The following is a 20,771-nucleotide window of genomic DNA, read 5'->3' as shown; positions in this document are numbered from 1 at the left end:
GATTTTATATCAGTGGAATTGATCCAAACAGTATTCCTTGGTTCGGTCTAATTTCAATGTGTTTTCAAGTAAAAAATGAGCATAAATTAACTCAGTACTGAGTGACTCCCATGACAGATTGTACTCCCTTTATCTGTTGCTATTGATGGAATGCTGTGATGTTTTGTACACACAATCCACAGATGATGAGACTATACCGTTTGAATTAGGACTTGAAAAGTCATAGAAAACACACTAGTGGTTTTGCACTGAAATCTGGATGCTGGTCTTGGCTGTTCATTAGTTGATGTTTTCCAAACCGATCCCTTGCTGCAGAACACTGGCATCGATTTACTACGTTACTCTTATTGCTCGACTCATATTTCTTGGATAACGACATGTCTTCACTGGTTCATTCAGGTTAGAGTGTAAATAATATTGCATTATCTGGCCCACCACACCTCAGTCATAGAAAAGGAATGTCGATAAATGTAGGTGTGATCCAAACACACCCTCAGTATTACATTACATAGATATATTTCTCAAAAGCGGGGGAGAATTTTTGGAAAACAAAGGCAGGACTAGGTCGGTAGTGCATAAAGCGTATCACATACCAGTCCAAATTTACTGTTTGATTGTGAAACAAGCACCGGTTTGATGAATGCTTCCATTGATGAAATTAACTACACAAATGTATCCATATTCTCCCCAAACTTGTTTGGGTTCTTACTTGCCCATGTACCACTCATCTATGTAATTTTGAAAAACCCAGGGTTCTACATCCACAATGGCCCGGAGGCCTGGGGCCACTACGTGACTGTGTTGGGCCAGTTAGTTGACACTGGGCCAAGCTGGAGTTTCCTGTTACCACCCTGACCCACTCCAACCTGATGGCAGACATGTGAATGAGATGCCCAAATCCAATGGAACAATTCACCTAAAACTTTATTAAACTCAACAAGCATCTGGATTAGAAACAACAGCTGAGTTTTAAAATAGCCCAGCTCTGACTTGCAGAGGCCTGGAAAGCAACCAAGCGTCAGGCTGGCCATCATGTCGGTCGTTAAAACTGATCTATTTAGCTTGGACAGGTATGCAACGCTGCAGTGTACAAAGCTGAGAGTGGTGCTTTTGCACTTGGCCTTAATAGAGTATCAAATGTCGCCCTCTGCAGGTCAGAGCATAGTATATCTCTTCACCAAGGCTGAAAGTAAAATGAGGATTATGTGATGTTTCCATCCATTTTGAAATGAGATTGAAAAAGTATTGATACTTAATGTATAGTAGATATATTTAATTTTTTAAAGTATTTACAGTATTTTAAAAGTATTCTCAACCAACACTTCAGAAAGTAAAGTAAATAGTCATTAAAATGATTAGTCGAACCTTTTTTACTGCACTTTTTTTTAGCCTGTCATATTGTCTCATATTCTAGTCTACAGCTATTCATTTAAAGCAAAACAAGGCATATCTAGTGGGTTAATTTCCAACTTAAAGTCAGCTACATCCATGAATACTGCGGGATATAATGAAATTTATATCCAAATTATATTTATATCAACTATGCTCATTTCATATGATGTGTTTGTTGTGATTTGCGTGAGACAGTCGCCACCGAGCCGCCTCGTTGGAATTTATAAACCTAAATATATAAACTATGCAGTTATGGAATTAATTTTACATGTCTTGCCATGAGTAATAATCACAAATGAAAGTTTATGGTCGGGTTTACTAAGATCGCAAATAATCTTTGTTGGTGGGCATGTTACATGTGATTTACTAATATTGTGATATTTTAGTAAGATCCAAAATACTGGGGGTTAGGGTTAGGGACAATTGGACTCACCATTTTCTATTTGATTTAACTCACCTGGAGTCCATTGCAAGTGGTTGTATGCACGTACCCTGCCTTACATTATGTTTTAAACTTGGAAAGAAGACCTGGAAAATGACCCTGGGAGAGGCTAGCACCAGTTGGCCCAGTGCGGTGATATGAGCCACTTGACAGACAGAATATGTTATGAATATGAATGTGGGATATGCATTAGCATGACTCCTCGTGACTGGTTCCAAGTCGGTCATTAGATCATTTTTGCATGCACAAGCCGTAAGGTAATCAAGCCCTATGTCTACTTAAATAAGAAGATTCCTTTGAATAGCACACACTGGAGCCAGTCAACTTTAGGATATGACGATTTATGATGGGGTTCTGACATCATACTGTAGGACGAAAAGGAAAGTCATCTAAATATGCTGAATTTTCTTCCTTCAAGTCAGTGATCTCTGAAATATTTGTCACATTCACCCTCAATATGATAGCAAATGTGGCAAATGCGTTCTTCATCATTATGACAGTGACATAACAAATTTTACAAGGGCAGAAAAAATAGGGCTTTTTGATGGAAATTCCCAGTATACCATAGACAAAATCTACTGATGCAAAATAAAACATGACAAATTAAGAACTCTACTGACTACTTTAAAACAAGTCATACTGGTATTGCACAAACTCGGAAAAATGATTTCCAGTTTTCAGTTTTAGTCTTTGTATTGTAAATCATTTTAACATCTTATCAAATCAGTACTTAACTGACATGAAGCTTAGTTCATGTTTGAGGTTTGCTTATCTTATCTGCGAGACAGTTTGTTGATTGGTCAACAGAGAATTGTCATTTCTCTGCAAAAATAGGAAATGAATGTGGCAGAACACAAGGCACACCTTTTCTCTTGTTTTTTGTTTGTTTGTTTACAGTTGGCACATTCCACGTTGTTGTAACCCACTCAGTGGGTTACAATGTGTCTGCAGCTAATTGTATTTGTACACCTGAAAATGCACACTATTCCAAACTATGTTGCGATGAGCTAAATGGTACCAAACTGAACAACCCCTGTCGGCTCTATTATCAGGTTTCACTCACTTGCTGCTGCAACAGACAGCAGAGTCTACATATGTACTGCCTTTTACATGCCGTTGTTCCACCTTGGTCATGGAAGAATGTTAATGTCCATGTTCTCACATTCACATCCACAACACGACACATTGGACACAAGCTGAAGCAGTGCTGAGGATGAGGAAATAAAATCTCCAAAGTTTGTCATTACTCATTCACGGCTGCAATAAATGACAGTTTTCACTCAAGGCCGAGCTGTCAACATGCAGATTGTATCTCTAAAAGACCTGAGAGGCGAGTTCTCGGTATCATGGTCATCCATTTGTGTGACTCCATCGTGAGTTGTGTGAAATTAATATTCACAAAGGATGATCCTAAATCAACCAATTGTAAATTGCTTCATAGTATGTGTGAGTTCAGTCACATTTCGATAATAATAAATGTGCTCACATCAGAGAAACCACTCTCAGAGGGCATAGTATATTTTAATTAATTACTGGTTACTTGTTTTGAAAACCATGTAATGCGGCTGAAGGTATTTCAGACAGAGACACACAGACAGCATTTTAGCACTAAGCAAACACGACCAAACCGGTTTGGGAAGCAGGGTTGTTGTTAAACTGTCATCTGCAATCCTGCTGTGAAACGGCATGCCAGTGTGTGCTCTGTTGCAATCCTATGAGTACCACAAATGCCTCTGCATCACAACACCAATCAAGTCAACTGTGTGTTATCATAATGACAGTTATTATTTGACAATCTAACAAATTCCCCCTACACATACACAAACCATCACAATAATAATAATAATAATAAAAATAATACTTTGTGCTGTCACATAAAAGTCATATTTAGCATACTGGACCGAATGTTTGACAATGTTTAGAAAAAACCCCGATAGAATACTCTTGTATGTAAACACCTTCTCTGTTGACTATTGCAAAATGTTTTTGACTAATTCTACTGCAACTCTCATCATTCTTAATTTGTTAAAATCCAAGTTCTAAAATACAATGTGTCAGTAAGCGCTCCACCACTACCAATATATGGAATGTGGGGCCTAAGGGGCTTGCAGGCATTTGTGGAACAGAAGGTAAAACAAATGAGGATAGGAGCCTGGTTAGTGGTGACAGGTGGGGAATTCCTGGTTGGAGGAGGAGGTCAAAGAACATTGTGATGGCACGGGTGTGGCTTTTTAAGGAGACCCTGTGCAACATCCCTGCTGTTTTCTCCACCCTGAAATTGCCCATCATCTTATTTAGTCAGCTGTTTTCAAGACCTTTGTGACAAATGGCACACAGGCCAAACCCTCCTCTTTTAAAGTATTCTGAGCAGTGACGACCTAAATCCCGGTTTAGCTGTTATCTCTATTGTACCATTCACATCTATTTCAGGTGCAGCTGTTCCAGTTTTTCTGACACACCACTGAGTGTTGTCCTAATATCCACCATATGATGAGGTGGCCTTTTTCTTCCTGTGTGGGATTCTGGGGAAAAAGCATGATTGGACTGTGACCCTACGTGACAACAGCCTCATAACGTAAGATATGAAGTGGATTGGTTTATCTTGTATTAGGTGACACAAACTTGCAGGCCATCACATGATCATCACCATAATAATAAACAAGTATAAGCGGTGTGATGCCATTAAGCTTGTTTTAAAACCATAATAAAGACACATGCACACATTCCATCTGTCCAGCATTTCACAATAAACAGATTTGGAATATCGTACACACTTGTTGCCTTACATGCTTCTATTGGCAACAAACAGAGTTCCTAAAAGTAGCAAGGGGTGCAGGTTAGGCTGGTGGGTGGCGGCTTTGGCCCAGTGCCCCCCATTGACACACTATTAAATGAAATAAAGCAGTAGGGCAGCCAACCTTTATTCAATGCTTTAAATGTGACACGGAATGTGAGCAGCAGGAGCAGCCAGCTGGCATGCAATGTGAACACACATATACGTAAGAAGGGTATCTGTGTTGTGTTCGTGTTAATATGTGAGGGAGCACCGTTACCACAAGACTGTCTTTCACCTTGTATTTGCCAACAGAATTCTGACAGCTCGACAAACAGGCAAGGCAGAGAGACCACACTCTACACATAGACACCACAGCAATGCCAATCTGGTAACCTACCAGGTATGATCTTCATCTAAGAGACGATACAGAGAAGAACAGGAAGACGAAGAACACGAGAACTGAACAGGACTGAGGGGGACGAACAGGACAGGAGAGGCTGCTGTTTGTTTGCTCTGAACTGCCTTGTTTCTCCCTCGGGTTGAATTTTGACAGGCTGCGCCTGCTGCTTAGATCCGTCAGCCTGCTCTTCTGTGGCCAGGGGAGGAGGGACGACCCCAAGCCTGGGGAAAAGGGCAGGGGCTAAGGGCTAAGAGGGCTGGATGTTCGGGTAGAAAGGGTTGGGGCTGACTAGGGGCTATTAATATCTACCACTGCCAGATGATCACATCGTGTCACAGTTAGAAAGTGATGGAAGCACTCAGGCGGGACATTTGGCAAATTTGCCCCTGGAGACGCGAAAACAATCAAATGGCCACCCCATCACAAAATACCAATGATGATAAAATACATTAATCCAATTAAAACATAATGGATGAGGTTTGCTCTATTTACAGCAGACACAGTGTGCCTTATGTGTATTTGTGAACAAATCCAGTACCACTATGGGACCGAAAAACAAATTTAACAATCAATGTAGCAATTTTTTTGTTTCCAGGTATAACCACATATTGTCTTCTTAGATCACAAATGAATGCCACAGATTACCAATTCCAATTTAAACTCTGCCACTCATGCTTCTCACGGCAACATAGTTCAGTTTACTTATGGCCTCTGGTGTTAATCCCATATTCCTTCTGGGAATACAGCAATGCAAAAACAATATCTAAATATAGTGTTTTTTTATGTGTACAAGACATGATGAATTCGGGAATTGTCAACACGTCCCCTTGCTCTGCAATGTTAAAAGTAATTTAATACTGTGTCTTGGGAACAGACCTGAAATGTACAATGCTTTATATGTGAATGTATATGAAGTCCACCTATATGTAGAAACCATGTGGGGGCTTTCCAAGAAACTGTAGGAGACATGTCACGGACCTCCCTAGTTGCCTTTTTGCAGAGGCCTCATACACATACCATAAATGTTTTTTCACCACGTGTACATGTTGAACTAAGTTTTCATTGACACTCATTGTCAAAGGGTAAAGAGATAAGTGTACTGAGGATAATGTCATCCAACAAAATAATGAACACATGGAATCTTTATGTAAAAGAAAGGTATTATTTCAATGTGCACACAACTGAAGTAGCCTGACTAAGCCTCTGACGTTATTCTGGGACATGACTAAAGTCATAAGCATTTTGACTGAACCCACAATTATTTCCAGATGTTATTGATCTTTTTCATCTGTTCAGCTGATACTGACTTAACCTCTCTTTTGCTGTATAATAATTGCTCTCTTGCCTTGCATCTAAGGATTTTGGTCTGCAGAAAGACTAACAGTAACTTTCTGGCTCCAAAACCCAAGCCCTATCAAATAGGTTACGGAAGCCCCAAAAGTTCAATAATTGTAACATTACTGTCTTGCCTTGCTCAGACAGTACATGAGACGCAGAGAAGCACACTATGATCTTTATCTGGCATGGGACTCAAATGTTAACCTGTGAGTTTCCATTATAGTGCACACTATATCTATAGAAGCACACAATATATATTGATTAAAAAAAAAAATGCATCTGTGAAATTGCCTGTGTAGTTTGTATTATTATTATTATTATTATTGTTATTAGTATTATTATTGTTATTATTATTACTATGATTGAAATATCATTATCATTATTATTATTATGTCATTGTTTCACATGTTTTCCCAAATTTATATTTTTTATCTAAAACTGTAAAGTTCAACATAAATGCACTTTCAAAATATTTTCTTAATGGTCGTCTTCTGTTTTTTAATTCAAACCCTTAAATTTGTGAATAGTTTTCTCAAAGAACCATTATGATGCAATAGTACAAATTAATGGCACTGAGCTGCACCATAGTGTAATTGTCCATTTAAGTGGTTACACAAGTATCCATTGGGGTTCAGTTCAGTTGAGAACAAGGAGGACCTCAGTGGGCACGTCCGTGTTGTGTTCAAGTCCAATTGTCACTTGTGCCATGCGTGGGCAGAGTTGAAACACTTTCTCAAAGCAAGTCTAGAAGACTCAAGTGAGGAATGTGCAGTCTTAGAACAGCAGTCGCCATTCAAATCATGTTTTCTACAAAGCTACAAACGGAACATCATACACACTTTCACTCTTGATAATACCTTAATGGAATATAACACAAAAGTAAGTTTAGAAAAATAAAAGTAAACAAACTGCAGGAAAGTACGCACGCATCCAGTAGTATAGTTATTTGCAGCCATTTAGATAGGCATGTAACAAACCAACCACAAATAATAACAGTACCTTACTAAAAATACCTTCAATGACAACCTGTGCATAACACTCAGCTAAGGTCAAATCAGAAGGACACACACACACACCCAAGCACCACCTGTCTAAACTTGTTGATATTAGCAGACTAAGACAACAGTGGTTGTGAATGAACAGTAGATGTCAGCAGTGGGACACCAAGCACTGACAGAGAGACTTGATTGAAACTTGGGAGCCTTATCTAACCCTTTCACAAGCAAAACTTTAAACTGATAAACCACAAAAGATAAATACATTCAAATACATTCAATATGATGAGTCTGCACTATGTTGGATCAGTGGGAGTCATTCAGTTTATAGTTAATTGCACGTATTGCTACTTTGCCACAAGTTGTTACATTTTGAACACACATTGAAACATGTATGCTAATTAGTTCCAGATCTTGTGTCATGTGTTGAACCAAACAAATACAAGTGAAGCCATGAGCGAGCTTTTCCCTCACTCTTTGCCTATTACTCACACCCACACGAGACAACGCCCATGTGAAAAGCACTTCTTACACCCTTGTCACGTGAGCTGGACTATTGCATGCGCTTCACTTCTTATTTCCATATAATTGGAGTCACAAGGACAGAATTCAATGTCAGTACTCAAGTTTCATCCAGATGTTATGCATAATGCCAGATGGGTTACTAAAAAAATGGAGGCAACCTTACAGAACTCTTATCACATTGCATGCATACCTACCAAACCTTACTTATGCTATTGCGTAATGGAATGTCATCAAACCTCTCTTTCATACATATCAGGCCGACAGAAGAACCAAAACACAGCCACAGTAAACGTTAGAGTGGAGAACATATTGTAAAAGTGAGGAATTATTACTGCTAGAGAAAAAATATGAAATGCTCCCAAAAGTGCCACACCTCCTTCATTTCAATCTAGCTATGGATCACAAGTATCTCTGCAGGGACCAGGCGAGGCCAAATCTCAGCAAACAGCCCCACCTTGCTGGAGTGACCTAAGGTCTGCAAAATCTCATTTGGCAAACATGTTAAGAGTGACCACAGATAGAATGCCTTGAGCCTTACCCGTTTGCAGATGAGTTCCTTATCCTGCAGAACCACAATACCCCACCTTCAACTGTATGGATGTTTTTTGTTCAATCAATTGCATGTGTACATAGGGAAACTCCGGGATTCTTTGGAAAGATTGTTGATCTTTTATTTTTGTCTTTTAGCTTTATGTGTAGAAGCAAAACATTCTTCTGTGATAACTGATAGTGACTAAAATGTACCCTACTAGTAGAGCCTATTAGACAATTTATCTTCCATGCATACCTCAATGGATAATTCACACTATGAGACAGCTAATTGGTCTTACTGGAAATCCATCTTGAACATTTATTTTGTCTTTATTCTCAGATCATTGGAACATGGTGTTGCTTTTAATCTACTTTAAATAACTATGCAAGACATACTGCAATGCAGAAAGATAGAGGAAGTCGAGTAATTGGTACACAAACCTTCTATAAAGTTTGGCCATGTCTTGTCCTCCGGCTCCTCCAGTGAGTGGTCCCAGTCTCCCTCAGCTGAAGCTCCATGCACCCTGACACCCGGTGCCCCTGACAAAAGTGCCCTCTCAATGGCAATCTCCTCCAAAACATCCAAGTCCAACTCCTCTTCTTCTTCTCCCTCAGGTTGCACAGGCTGTGGACTTGCTTGTGCCCCAGCAACCTCAGGACTAACAAGTTGCTTCACCTCAACTATCTCTTCAACCACTACAATTTTCCTCTTCATGTTGCCCTCGTCTGTTTCTGGGCTTGCAGACGAAACGATGTCCGCCACGTGAGGCTGGGCACTTACGGGTGCTGTAGTGGCAGAGGGTGTGTCCTCCTCCAAGTCCCTCTTCTTCTCTTCCTCCTGCTTTAAGGCCTCTGACACAGAAAGGTTATTTGCTGTGCCGCGCTCTGCTGCCGGAGTGGCTGAATGTTGTGCAACACTGGGCGGCTCCTCTTGCTTGACTAGGGGGTTGGCCCGTGCCTGAGCTACAGCTGCCTCTGCTGTTACCACTGGCTCTGCTGACGCTAATACTCTGGCTTTGGGTGCTTCCCTAACAGCGGAGGATGTTTTTGCTTTCGGAACCTCCTGCTTGATTTTTTCTGCAAAGAGTAGTTCTGGCTCCACCTCCTCTTTGTCTGCTGGGGCCTGAGAGAGCACAACTGCTGCCTGACTGGTTTCCTCACGGTACATTCTTTCAGGAGTCGTTTTGGGAGAAACATGAGTTTTTTTCAGTTCAGAGGTCACAGCTGGGCAGTCTGTGTCCCCGGGCAAAGGTGTCATTTTAGTGGGTAGCAATGTTTCTGCTTCCAGCTTTTTGGTTGAAGCCACTGAAGTCTCAACCTTTTGTTTGCCATTCAAACTTTTCAACAATTTAACATGTTTCTTGTCAGGCTTGGCAGGTTCTTGTAATGGTGGTGTCACTGCTTTCAATTTAGCAGCAGAAATTTCAACACGTATCTCTGAGTCTATGTCTGGCAGAACACATTTAGGTTGTGCAACTTCTGAATGAGCCACTGTGGGCACTGAAGTGTTCTGGCCAAATGGCAAAGGTGACATTTCAGAAATAGCCTTTGTTTGATTGGGGGTTTCAGCCATTGGTGTCAATGCCGTTTGTTTAGATACATCCATTACTTGCTCCCTTATATTATTTAATTTTGGTTCAGCCTTATTTGTCTGAGAAAAAGATGGTCCCTCAGGTATTGTGCTTGGGCTTTGGTCTTTGTCATGGGCCTTGTCTTTCACATCTTTATCTTCTACCTTTGTCTCAGGTGTGTCCTCACTTGTCTTGACTTTCTCTACTTGAGACTTCTTTTTCTTTCGCTTGGATTTAGAGCTTCCCACAATCACTTGTTTGTCTTCAACAGCCAGTTCAGTGGGCAAATTAGTTTGACTGAGCCCAGGAGAAGTGCTTTTTTCCAAGGACACGGAGAGTTGTGCTGGAGTTTTACATGTTTCTTCAGGCCCAAATGCCTCTTCTTTCTTGATGCCTTCACTTCCCTCAGTTTTCTTCTGCTTTGTTTTGTCTGGTTTTACCTTTTCAGTACTAACCATCATTCTTGTGACACTGGTTGTACTAACTTTAGTTAGTGAGCCCTCCACTGATGTATTTTCACATATTTCTTCATTGTGAGCCTTTGGTGGGAGAGTCACTGTTGTCACAGAGACAATGGGATTCTGGATTTCTTTAATTGTTAGTTCTTCTGCATCCACAGACATCAGTGGTTGAGATTTGGTTGTCGCCTGAATTATGGCGACATTTGATTTGTTTGAAAATGTTTTGGCCATTTCATTAAGCATTTTAGATTCAACTTGATTCTTTGAACCAGTAGATTTAGCTGATTCTGGTTTGATCATTTCTTCTTTAAGATGTTCTCCCACTGCATCTTTATTGGCAGATTTCACAACAGGAATATCAGTACTGGTTAGGATTTTGGATGTTTCCTGAGAAGATGATTTAACCATTTTACTCTTCTTTATTTTATCAGCTGCTTTTTCAGTTGTGGCAAGTTCTGGTTCAATATTCATCTTTATTTTTTCTTTGACATCATTATTGGTGGCATTGGTTATGACATGTGTGGATGTGACAGTTTTTGTCACAAGGGTGCTAGGTCCCTGGGCAGAAGCCTGCAAGGTTAAAGCATTTACCTTATCAGTTGCTGGTACAGCAGTGGCCGTTACATAAGATTTAACATGTGTAACAGGCTCCTTGTTGACCGCCTTTTTGATCTCCGTTTCAGGAGGTGCTGAACTAGTTGAACTGCTGGTGATAATTTGACCAGCACTTGCATCTGCAATTTTCAGCTTGTCTGTGTTTGCCTTAGGACTAGAGGCCCCACGTCTACCTCCTGGAGGTGTAGCATCTGTAGCCTCAGCAATAGGAGCCACAGTAAGCACTGGGGCTGTTTTGGAGGATCCTGCAGTCAGAGAGGGTTTTGACACATCACTTTTCCGAGGTGCTTTTGAAGAAGGGAACAAACTCAATTGGTTCTCCTTTTGAACTTCAAATGTGTCTCTCTCCTGAGATGTTGCCTTCTCGTTGCTCACATCAGGCTGCTGATATGAGCGGCCCATTGACACGGATTCACTCAGAAAGGTGTTCCCCTTTGTAAACAACGAACCAGACTGGTCATCCATTTGTTTTGGCCTCATAGGTTCTGCAGACAGTGGACGGCCCCTGAATCTGGGGGTCCTGTCAGAGTAGCTCTCCTTTTCTTTGGGACCCATCATTCGATGGCGGTAGCTTTGGCGCTCTGCCACTGCTTCTTGGCTTTCAGCTTCACCCCTAAGGCCTGGTTTGGGTACGTAAGATGTAGGACCTTCAACTGATTGGACCCTTGCAGCTCGTTGAGCCATGGCCGTGGCTGCTGATTTCTTAAACCTCTGCAAGGAGGCAGGAACAATTTCAAGCGGCAGGCGGAGGTAGTCACGCAGGTAAACAATACCCTCATTGGTAAGGTACCAGTAGAAATGCCTCCAAGCAAAAGTTTCCTTCACAAAGCCTCTGGATTTAAGTGATCCCATAACACGGATTACTTGTAGGTTGGACACTCCTTGTACCTCAGGATGTTTGGTCTGAGGTCGCTTGTCCTTTTTGGCCACCATGACACCATCTCGAAAAAGAACCTCGTAGATTGCCCTCAGGTCCCGCAGGGGCATAAGCATTCCTGCAACCATTTTGCTATCTATCTACACTATCTTGAAGAGGAACAGAAATAAGACTCAACAGATCACACGTCTTACTGTGAGGGGGAAAAAAAAATCCTCCGGCAAAACACGTGCGTCAATTAAAGATAAATCAAAGAGGAAAAAAAAGTCTGTGTAATATGTCCCCTTACTTTTCTCACTCTCGTTGATCCTGTAGGTTTTGTAGAAGAAAAAGAATAATCCGTTCAAATGTCATTCAAACCAAATTGAAATTATGTCGCCTCACAGCATGAAGTCTAGCTCCCTTCTGCTGGGATAGCAATGACAGAATGGGAGAGAGAGAGAGAGCATGAGTGTGTGGAGGAGAAAGAGCGTGAAGCACACTTCGTTGGGCTCCTCCTACCGTCCCTCTCAATTCCTTATGGAAAAAAAGACGCATGGAAAAAAATTCTCAGTTAAGTAAATATAACTGCAGCAACGAGGAAGTGAAGAAAACTATCCCCAATAAACTGATTAACAGCAAGAAAGAGCAACGTAAAATGAATGGAGCAACACACCATTGAAGTGTGTCTGAGCACATGTTCCGAAGCTCTGTGACTTCTACAGAAACGCCCACTTGCACACTAAAGTACACACCTCTAACTTCCACACAGACACAAACACACACACACACTTTTTTTTAAACTAACACCATTGCTGGCTGACACACGCCCAGCTCAGTGAATGGGCTTTTCTAAACTCAGATACACTTCAACAAGATGGAAGAACCAGTTGGCATACATCTGAGCCTGGGACCACACGTTATTCATGCATGTAGGTTACCAAGAGCAAGCTATCTAGTTTTACACATTTCCAGATCAGATATCATTCTACATTGAAGGTCTAACTTTCACAATCTTGGAATAAGTGAAAGAAAGACTCATGAATTCAGACACACACACACACATGTTAAAGGAGAAACAAATTATGCTTATATTTCCATGCTAGACTTTCCGTTATTGCAAAGACAGAAATTATTCATATGTAGTAAATTTCAACGAAGAACTGCAAGTCACCTTCGTAGCTCATTAAGATGACGCAACATGGCAATGCACCTCAAAGGTTTATTGCTGGCTAACATTAGAACGCCATACTTCAAATGAGCTGATAACTCTTGCATACCTATAAAAAGAACTTTGCATTACAGTCAACCTTTTCAGCACTCACAGACATGATATCAAATTTCTATCCCGAGATCACTTCTACCCTCTACGCATCTGTCTCCTGTTCGTCTCTATGTGTCAGGAAGAGGACCTATCATGGCCAGTGTCCAGTTAAAAGCAAAGGGGAACTGTTCAAGGATTGCAGAGGAGCACATCAATCTGCGGTAGTTATGAACACAGAAACAGAACAGAACAGACCAGAGAGTGGAAGGCTGTGTGAACACAGTTGCGCAATTTTAGTGGGCAGCTATGAAAAGATTCTTCCCGCGTGTTTGAAACCGCACACGCTGTTACACATCCAACCACCAGTGGAAAACTTTTTTTCCTTCTTTTTTTTTTACTATATTTACCATGGCAACAGTCAAATGAGCTACTTGCAAAAGAGCCTCATATCCTCTCTGGCCCGAAGACCACTTAGAACGAAAAAATCTTTCACTGTGAACATAATTTCCTTTCCTTTTTTCAAGCTTTTTTTGTCAAACAGGGTGTGTTTGACTACAATGATGCTTGTCAGACAATGAGTAATGAACTATACTCTGCAGACAAAAGTAGAAGTACGCCTTACACAATCAGGATTCTGGTGCTGATCACAGAGTTTATAAAAACAAAATAGATTTGATAAGAAGATGGAGCAATATATTGATTTAAACAATGTGTTTATTTAGTGCATGGTCTACCCCCTGCTGTCCATCCGTGTGGGATAGCTACTAGTCTGGGCCTTACATCGTTTTAATCCGCGTAGAACTGATGCCCATTGTAATGCACTGGGGTAAAAAAAAAAAAAAAAAAAGATGTACAAATTCTTCCAAAGGTGCAGTAGTACCAATCACTCAATCAAAATAGGGTAAAAACACACCCACACACACACACAATCACGCACACACACACAGAATTGAAAACTATTAAAACATCTTCAACAGAAAAAATAAATTATGCTGTGGAAAATGGGTTTATTGACCTGTTAGCTTCCCACAGTAACACAGGACAATTCTCGTCCAAGTATTTTTTTTCTTTCGTCCATTCATTTAGTAATTCATGGGTTGTCAATATTTTGCACAACAAAATGAAGTCGGCACACTCTTCTTTATGCACGGGTGACAACAATGATTGAAGAAAATTGTGTTTGCTATAATGTTTTACTGTACAGATCTACTCAATGTATGATGTGATTGATCAATAAGCAAATTATGACATGACAGTCAACAGATCAAATCAACAGTCAAAGGTTTGTCACAGTCGACAGATCAAATCAACAGATTTAGCATGAAATGCAAAATATCGGCCAACCGGTCAGATCGGTGTAACGCCTAAATAGAAATAGAGTAGACGACTCTTCAACAAGGCCCTTTTTGTTCAAGTATTGCAGTGCACAGAGCCAGGCCATCGAGGCATGGTTGGATGAGTTGAGTGTGAAAGTACTTCACTGACCGGCACAAAGCCCTGACCTCAATTGCATCAATCACTTTGGGATGAACTACAACAGAGACGGCAAGTCAGCAAACTGTGCCTCAAATCCAACATCAGAGATTATGGACTTCACAGATTTTAATCCAAATTATTAAAATCACACAGACACAGTCTGGTGGGTGTTAAATCGATTAAATTTGAAACTGCACAACAAACATTTGTCCATTTTTACGTTGTATAGCAAAGACGGAGCGGCCAGCGGTCTTTTGTTCATATTAAATTGAAGATTGCTCAAAACTGTTAAAGAGCCTGACATTTAAAAAGTCTTTATCATAGAACAATACAATCTACTCCATTCTCAGTGGGGAAAAAGGATGGCCCATGCCAGTATGTACCCTACCCTTGTTAAATATATTTCAAAACATCCTTTATGATTGTTTGGTGAATGATTCTTTCATGATCTGGGAGGAAGACCTTTTAAACAAAGGGATTGGCATGTACCTTGTGCAGGGTGTGTATTCGGAGCAGTGTTTTTGATCAACTAACTTTGAATAATTTAAATAAATGAATGGTTGTAGTTATGCAAACCTGCCACATGTATATGATGCATCCAAACAGAAATGCAACTGCAAAAAATGCAAATAATTCAAGCTAATATTCCAGAAGTTAAAATAAAATTCATGCTAAGAGCTATCTCATGCAAAGACATTTGCATAACCAGACACTGAGGCTCTCAGAGATGAGTATCGGAGTTCACAAAATAGCCCAGGAAATTCAGGGTTGTAAAACTCTTTAGCCATTACAATATACCATGTATGCAGCTACGCATGAGCAACCTGCAAATAAATGTTATTAACAACGAAGATTGCCGCTTAAGGGTGCACATCTTCTATGAATGTCTTAGACCTCAAGTCTTAGAATAGACCTGCTATGACAAAATAATATCAGCTGGCGAACGGCTGGATTTATGCAACACAAGTAGTCTTTATTTTGATGTCGGTGCCAAGTCAGGCCAGAAGTCAATTTGGAAAACCATAATAAAGTGCAGTACAACTAAACCATGACCCACAATTTGTATACTGTTGAATAAAAAATCAATGTTACATTTAGGAAGGGTTAGCATTTTTCATTTAGGCCTATTTTGATTGGACCATCTTGTCACCTGACAGGTTATACTTAGGAGTTTGACCTCACAAGAGGAACAGCTGTGGCCCCTGACAGAGCTAAGGCATGATAAAGCTCCAACACTTCCAACACAGAAATCTTCTAAATTTAGAGAATGTTGAATGAGGAGGCTTGCACACATACGTATACGCTTACGTGTATGTTCTTTTAAAGTAAATATTAAAGTTGATGTTTAGAGTTATGCTTGTAAATCAATACATTACAATGGACTACATACTGAAAAAAGTGCTTCAGTTAATCAAAGTGTTTTGTTTAGTATATTTAGCCAATAAAGACAATAATTAAAGACCTCAGTAACTGTGAACCTTACTAATGGAACATATGTATTAGTGGTGCATTGACATATGTATCAATATTGAATTGTTCAATAGAGCGGTCACTGTTTGATAGATAAATCTCTGTCTCTCTCTCACTCTCGCTCTCTCTCTCTGTCTGTCTCTCTCTCTCTGTCTTTCTAAAAGCAGGTTTATCCCAAAGTCTTAGAACAGACAGACAGGACGAACCAAGCAATGAAAAAATGCAGGTGTCACCATAGAGGAGCCTTTGGTATGGGCAGTGGGGGGGGCGTGCAGATTTCTTGTCTTGTTGAATAAATTCAAGCGTAAATATCCATGTAAAATCCCTAATGTATGACCTGCTCACACTGACCTTACCTTTTCCAGAGTGGAAATAAGCGAGGTCACAGATTTAAGCCTACAGTCACCAAAATAAGCAGAGGAATCCACAAAGACTCTAAATCCTTCTAGCGCTTCCTAAAGCAGCCAAGCAAGAATAATAATGGAGGAGATTTGGCATGTTAACACCGTGGACTATGAAAAATGTGCTCAATTAATGATGCTCAACTATTTGCCCTGCAATTGCTGAAAATAATAATAATAATAATAAGTCAATTTTACATTTTTTCTGTGCTCTTTGCACAAAGAAATATCAAACAAAAATCAAAATCATTTTTTGTAAAATATCTGCTAGAATACAAGTTAGGTTTTAGATGTTTGCTAGAGGCAGAGCATGAAATATTGTGCAAGCACACAAACAAGCACCATGAATGAAAGAAGCTAAAAGTTGTAAATAGCTGCAAAACCAACAGCACGATCAAAAACTATTATGCAAGGTGTTTTAACTGTACCTTTGGCAGATGGAGACGCTTCACAATTGCGTCACAAGAAATGCTTGATTTAACCCTTTGGTACTCTGAAACATTCAAGTGGCAACTCGTGTGCAATGCATAATCCATCAGTGTCGGTCCGGCTATAGATTCACATTTTTTTGATAACATGGGACTTACCTTTTTTGGGACTGAGCCAGAATCTGTCACCAAGTGGATCTCCTTTGTTCATGGTGCTTACAAACCCCTCCGAACAAAACAAAGTTTTACAGCAGCGCTATTCTATCACTAGTACATTTACCCCTGTGAGAGCAACTGCATGCCCAGCACCAACATGGCATCAACAATTTGGGTGCAGAAGAGAGAAGGAATCAGAGTGGAGGGTAACAAGGGAGGGAATTACTGAGAAAAGAACAAGGGAATCTTTTCTTGTCTGTTGCAAAAAAGCAAAGGAAGATCTTCACCATAAATCTGAGGCCTTGTCGGCTTGGACATTGTCCCTGCTGCCCAGGATACCGAATGCCATGTCCCACATACATCTACTGGCAGCTATAACAGTCAAGACAGGAGAAATAACAATGATGGAAATTTAAAACTTGGGCTATTGATGAGCATACATTAGAATTCAATGTCAAATGATAATGATGGCAATACATTTTCCCCATCTGCAAGCACAGAAATATAAAAATTCAAAAGTATAATAAAAACAAAAATACTATTACATAACAAGTCTCGTGTTGTATAATAATGGTATCATTTATGTACTAGTTAAGACTGAATCAACTGTGCCTCTGACAATCGACTGGATTATTTCCAAATTTTTGCATTGTGAAATGGCCCCAAGAAATATGCAAATGGCAATCTCAAAAACGGTTAAGCATTCAAAAGATTATTTCTGTTGACAGAAATATGGCACAATAATTTTGGTAATTATCACAGCAGCTGTGGCTTAACTGTATAATGAGGTGGCGGTCTCAAACATTTGTTCAGCACTGTAAACTATATATATATTATAAAAATAGGACAAAAATCATATTTGCAGGGTGAGTCACCGTTTGGGTGTGGCCTTTGGTTGCTGTGGCAACCCAACCCAAAGGTTAGGCAAATGAGCTGGAGACGCTAAGGTCTGAGGGGAACGTGGCCATGCGCCAGTTGCTACGGGTAACCAACAATCGCACAACAAAACTTGTCACAGGATCCACACATTGGCCTTCCTGACCACATGGCACAATGAAAGGAATTGCATTGCAACCAGAGAGGCTATATGTTATTTTTGTATCAGGATCCTGAAGATCAGTGCGTAATAAATTAGTCATTATCACAATGTGGGCACCTCCTCCAGTGGCTACACTGCACTCGCACACATACACACATGTACAGAAGTGATTTATTATGCCCACTCCCACAAAACTCCTACATCTGGAGAGAATGAATCCATTGCATTCTTTCTTTCCTCCGAGCGGAAAGAAAAATGACTGCATGGGCTGTTACTTTCACGAAAGACTTGCAGAAAACTTACTGCTGTGTGTGTGTGTGTGTGTGTGTGTGTGTGTGTGTGTGTGTGTGTGTGTGTGTGTGTGTGTGTGTGTGTGTGTCTGTGTGTGTGTGTGTGTGTGCGCGTGTGTGTGTATGCGTGCATCCGTGCGTGCGTGGCATGGCCGAGTGGAAGAAAAGGCCCATTATTCTGTGGCTTTGGAGTCACGTTACAGACAGTGACTCACCATCATCAGGAACTTCAATAAACTGTCACGGCAAAATTGTCCGTCATTAAGTAAACACAGTTTTAGGAGCACTATTAGGACATCAAAATGAATTTATTTTCTCATCCCAAATCCTGTTTTGCCACTTTAATGAGACACTAGCATACATTGCCACGCCCATGTAACACAATAAGACATGCAATTCAGAGTGTCTCGACTGAGACATAGACATATCAATTGTAAAGTAGTAGAAGTTTTAATTGTTTTTGCAAAAGTCTCACGTTTAGCTGCTACACTAATTTGAGATATAGGAACATTCACCACACACTAACAATGCATACTTTAATGGATCACAAATTTCATAAATACAAACTGGTATAATTAAAATATGTTTATTCAAGGTGCCTTGTGATTGGCAATCATTCCAGGCCATACACACTGCATGACATATTGTATTACAGTATGGTATGACAGCTGTACCAATGGCGGACAGGAAGAGGCTGCAGAGAGTAGTAAAAGCTACCCGGTCCCCTCCATGATGGATATTTATGCCTCATACTGCCTCAGCAGAGCAAACATTGCTAGCAAGGATATCTCTCACTAATTGACCTGTTTCACCCACTGCTTCTATTCTATTCTATTCTATTCTATTCTATTCTATTCGGTTTTGTTCTGTTCTGTTCTGTTCTGTTCTGTTCTATTCAGTCTTAGCCTCTGCATGCATTGGCTTCAGCGCCACACAAGCTTGAATAAACTAAGCGGTATTAGATTATGAGCAATTTCCTGCAATGAGCTATTACTACTACTATGCATCTATCTTATCTCACTCGACGCATTAGGTACACTATCCAGTGAGATCCACTTTAAAGAGATATATCAAAATAAGATGATACAGTGAAACAAATATCCATTGAACAAAATTGAAATATGAATATAGTTTGCTGTTCTGCAGAAATGCACTGCATCATAATGATAAGGTGTTTCCGATATTATTGCTCTCTCTTGTGCACGAGTATCCAATGTTGTGTTATAATGTTGTGGTCCATATAGATAAGATACGTACATACAAACACACACACATAAGTGGCCTCACTCCAGGACATTTCTTATCAGTACGGCTGGTTGACTCCATATCCTGTTTCCACTGTGACATGCACCTCTGAAACCTTCAGCCATAAAAAGATAATAGCCGTCAAAACAATGGGCAGCTTCCCTTCCTTCACTGTTTGGAAACAACATTGAACAATCGGCCAAAATCCTAATTCATGCAGTGAGGGGCGACACTCGGAAAAAAAATATGACACCAGTTGGGTGTTGCACTACTTCTCAGGTTGCTCAGGAAACACAGAGCTACTACTTAAGAGTTTGCAACATTGTTTTGTCCTGCAAACAATGATCTTGACAAAATAATCAGGATGCTAACAATATATAATACAACTAATGGACAGTATCAGCATGTATAAGATTAATTCAATTAAGAGTATTTCCTAATGCTCTGGGTACAATTAAAAGAAGTATCACAGAAGAGCTCTGGCTTGTACGGCAAAGCAAAAAAAAAAACATGCAACGTAAGACTGGTAGTAATTTTAGGGCAGTGGAAGAGCCTGCATAGTATGACAGTGATGTGCAGAATATATGTTTGCTTGAGGATGAAACAGGACTACTGCACATAATATATAAGAAATAGTGGTTGTTTTGAGTAAAGCCCAGAAAAATGCACCTTCCCCCAACTAAATTAGAACCTGCTCCATGATGGGGGCTTGGTTACACACAGGTGCTACAAGTTCACTACAGATGTAGTCAGCTGCATGTAAATATTACAGATGAACTTTTAAAGAACACATTGATCAGGTGGGAGGTTTTTGAACCAAGCCTTGAGAAGCATGATATCAAAACATATCAAAACACACATGCACATTTATCTTTAACCTCTAATATCTGATGTAACAATGATTGCAGTGTGTGTGTGTGTGTGTGTGTTTAAATGTTGTCAGAATACTTATTAGTCTTGACAGCTTGAGACGTTGACAATTACATCTTGTCACAAAGAATCAACTGAAGAGTCGACACTCACCTGAAAAAGAAAAACACAGAATGTATTTGAGTCATTTGAAAGTGCAAACAATAAATCCATAGTGTTTTCCAATATGT

At 40.1% G+C, this 20,771-nt stretch overlaps 1 protein-coding gene across 6 annotated transcripts in view; it reads right to left on the bottom strand.

The window, feature by feature from the left end:
• LOC147052300 (plectin-like) overlaps nucleotides 1-20,771 on the bottom strand; it is a 92,268-nt gene that overhangs the window by 33,881 nt on the left and 37,616 nt on the right. For 4 of the 6 annotated variants that reach the window (XM_085918871.1, XM_085918872.1, XM_085918873.1 and 1 more), the window contains exon 1: nucleotides 8,841-12,405. The exons of the other annotated variants lie outside the window; for them this stretch is intronic. In XM_085918871.1, the coding sequence (XP_085774997.1) occupies nucleotides 8,841-12,051 (3,211 nt within the window). In that variant the 5' untranslated portion in view covers nucleotides 12,052-12,405. Of the gene's footprint in view, nucleotides 1-8,840; nucleotides 12,406-20,771 lie in introns of those variants that run through there. 6 annotated transcript variants of the gene reach the window in all.

Source organism: Syngnathus leptorhynchus, chromosome 8 (assembly GCF_054491065.1).
Source record: "Syngnathus leptorhynchus isolate UIUO chromosome 8, UIUO_Slep, whole genome shotgun sequence".
In the NCBI taxonomy this organism is placed as follows: domain Eukaryota; kingdom Metazoa; phylum Chordata; class Actinopteri; order Syngnathiformes; family Syngnathidae; genus Syngnathus; species Syngnathus leptorhynchus.
Note: the sequence above shows the minus strand (reverse complement) of the source record. Positions and strands in the feature narration are given on the sequence as shown.